The 3,245-nt window shown below is 57.4% G+C and overlaps 1 protein-coding gene across 1 annotated transcript; it reads left to right on the forward strand.

Annotated features, from left to right (window-relative positions):
* Nucleotides 1–221: 221 nt before the first annotated feature.
* TAS2R1 (taste 2 receptor member 1) lies at nucleotides 222–1,118 on the forward strand. The gene has a single exon (XM_004698416.1). The coding sequence runs from the start codon at nucleotides 222–224 to the stop codon at nucleotides 1,116–1,118; it is 897 nt and encodes a 298-aa protein (XP_004698473.1).
* Nucleotides 1,119–3,245: the final 2,127 nt, after the last annotated feature.

The raw sequence follows: 3,245 nt of genomic DNA on the forward strand, positions 1-3,245 counted from the left end.
AGCTAGCAGATGTGGGAAATGCAAAACCCCTTGCCCAGAAACAAATCGTCTCTGGAGTATCCCTTTCTTATTTGCCTGCCCCGGAGCCAAGCAGAGACAGTCACACATAGACAACACCCTCACCCTCCCACCCTCTGGGAAGCCATCATCCCCTTGGGACATAGGAGACCCCTCGGATCATCCAGCCTGCCCTGATACAGCATCCGTGGTTTCTGGCTAAAATGCTGGGTGCTCGCCTCGCCTACTTTCTGTTTTCCGTGCTCCAGCTGCTGACTGGGGTCTTGGCCAACAGCCTCGTCGTCTTTGGGGCGAGCAGGGACTGGGTCAAGAGGAGAGTGTACACCTCCCTGGATCTCCTGCTCTCCTGCCTGGCCGTGTCCCGGGTCCTCATGCAGCTGCTGGTTTTCTACTTCATTCTGATGTATCTGTCCTTCGTGGAACCGTCGGTGTCCAGAGGCCAGTTTGTCCTGTGCATGGCCACCAACGAGATAGGACTCTGGCTGGCCACCTGGCTCGGCGTCTTCTACTGTGTCAAGGTAGCCAACATCGCTCACCCGCTTTTCCTCTGGCTGAAGAGGAAGATCTCCACGCTGGTCCCCTGGGGCATCCTGGCGACCCTGCTCTATGTCCTCATCCTGTGCGCCGGCCACCTGGAATACACGTGGCCCCTTTCCAAAACTATTCTGTGCCACTATTTCTCCCAGAATGCCACCACGGTGTACACGGAGCCCTCGTTTCTCTCATACACTTTTGTCATCATGGGGCTCTGGCCACCGCTGTGGATCTTCCTGGCTGCTGTCCTGCTCCTGATGGTCTCCCTGGGGAGGCATGCCCGGCAAATGGGACGCATGGCAGCCGGAGCTGGGCACCCAAGCCGGCGGGCCATCGCCAAGGCCCTGCTGTCCACCCTGTCCTTCCTGGTCCTCTACCTGTCCTACTACATGGTTGGCAGCCTGCTTTCCTCTGGGAGGGTCCAGGCCGGGAGCCTGGTCGTTCTGTTCCACACCCTGATCGCTGGGACCTACCCCTCGGCACATTCCATCATCTTGCTCCTCGGAAACGCTAAGCTGAAGCAAAGCGTGAGGCTGCTGCTCCCTCGGGGCAGGTGTTGTCCCTGAGAGAGGATGCCGACCCACCCCTGGGGGCTCCTGGGTGACCGATGGGTTACTGGGTCCACCTCACCTGGGAACAACACTCTGTACACAAACACAGCAAATCCCACAGTGAGGCCATCCCGCCTAAGGCAAGTGTGTGGATTTCCTACTTTCTCAGAGGGTTGGAATTCAGTGGTGGGCTGGGATGATGGGGTGGGGGTGGGGGTGCGGTAGGGGGAGGACCTGCAGACCTTGACCTCTCTCTCTCTGCCATCGAGTCCATGCTGGCTCACAGCAGCCCCTGTGGGACGGTCATGGTTACTGTCGACAGGAGGGGAGTGCCTGGTCTTTCTCCCTCGGAGCTGCTGCTGGTGGTTGGGAACTGCCCACCATGCGGATTGCAGCCCAACAGTAACCACTGAGTCACCAGGACAAAAGTCGGTACCTACACTCCATCCTAGATTGTAGTTTGCAGAGCCAACGGTGTTTCAACGCCAGGGCCGTTGTGGGGTTTTTTTTTAAGAAGCAAAAGGTCAAAGATGTTTGAGGACCTCCGAGCTAGGCTGGCTTTTCTTCTGACTGGATGCTACACTGTAGTTTTGCAAGATGCTTCCCTGGGGGTGGGGGGAAACTGAGACACGGGCCCCAGAACCTTTTGTGTTACTTCTGACAACTGCATAGCAGCCTCGTATGATCTCAAAATAAAACAGGTACTGGAGGCCGGGGCGGCATGTGTCTTAACTTCCGTCAGGCCACCAGGACACACACTTTCGTGGAACAGGTGGGCTAGGGACCGAGTCCCTGGGAAAGTCACGTCTGACCGCGGTTGGCTGGCCGCCCATCTCGGGACTCTTGCCGTCATCACGGCCGTCATCCTGCCCGTGTCAGCAGAGGGAAGTGTCCCAGGTCTGTCCATCTCCACAATCGCTGACGCCACGGAGAGCCTTTTGTCCGGGGCCTCTGTGTGCAGACAGATGCTCCCGGACAAGGCTCTCAGGGGGCTTCACTGTGGTGAAGAGGCAATGGCCGGTGTTGATCCCAGGTCTGTCTGAGGGTGGACGCTCCTGGGGGAAGCCTGTGCACCCCCGCAGTGACATCCGAGACGCTGCGGGGTCTCTTCCCAGACCACGGAGATGATACCTGCTCTGTTTGCTGGAGCCATGCTTAGAGCACCTTGCTCACCCCACTGGAGAGAAACCTGGTGGCATCAGGTTTCTGTCCTGTCCTGCTGAGTCCCAACTGCCCGTGATGCATCCCGCCTCCCGGTGAGCACGCAGGCAGACTGGGGGCCGTCCCGTCCAGACGTGAGCACACAGATGGAGCTTTGCAGAGCCATTTGGTGCTTGTAACCAAATGTGAACGCCCAGCATCACTGTTTTCCTCTGGTGGAGGCCACAGGGTGGGCGGGTGGGGCTGGGGCTTCCATCTGCCTGGAGCCATTGAGGTGGTCTCTGCCTGGCTGAGGATTGTGGGTAATGCATGTAAGCACCAAATCCAAAGGCAATGGTTGGAGATAAGCAGCCACCACTCCCTCACTGCCAGCATGTGGGTTCCGACTCACAGCGACACTGTGGGAGAGAAGAAGACCACCCTGTGGGCTTTCTGGAACTCGCCGAGAGGAACAGGCAGCCTCCTCTTTCTTCCTTGGAGCAAAGGGTGGGTTTGAGCGTCTGACCTTGTGGTTGGCCGCTCAATGGGTAGCCCAGGGGTCCAGGAAATGGGAGACTGTCATGAAAGGATATCATCAGTGTGGATCTATTGTTTCCTCTCTCTCTCTCTCTCTCTCTCTCTCTCTCTCACACACACACACACACACACACACACACACACACACTCCATCCAGGTCCCTACACTTCTGAAGGGGGCATTCCATCCCACTAAGCCCTCCCCAGGAAAGGCTACACTCTTGAATGTAACATCAGATCACAGCAGCAGTTTTGGGGTGCACAGAGAACGGCAGTTATGTCCCTTGAAAAGGGGTGTGTGTGTGTGTGTGTGTGTGTAAAACCTATGGAATAAGAATCTTCTGCAGGAATGGGAGCCGGGTCACAGGGAAGGTGGGGCAAAGTTTCCTAAAGAAACCCTCTCAGGACCCCCAGCCCAACCCTGAAAAAGGAGCAGCTGCACCCTGGTGGGAAGACTGCTGGGTGC

The sequence above is a fragment of the Echinops telfairi genome, unplaced genomic scaffold, assembly GCF_000313985.2.
Source record: "Echinops telfairi isolate 266 unplaced genomic scaffold, ASM31398v2 ScPeMD7_7469;HRSCAF=8507_1, whole genome shotgun sequence".
NCBI classification, from domain to species: domain Eukaryota; kingdom Metazoa; phylum Chordata; class Mammalia; order Afrosoricida; family Tenrecidae; genus Echinops; species Echinops telfairi.

Bases quoted from the DNA above. Each gene is read 5' to 3' on its own strand.
- TAS2R1 (XM_004698416.1), top strand. From the start codon at position 222: ATGCTGGGTGCTCGCCTCGCCTACTTTCTGTTTTCCGTGCTCCAGCTG.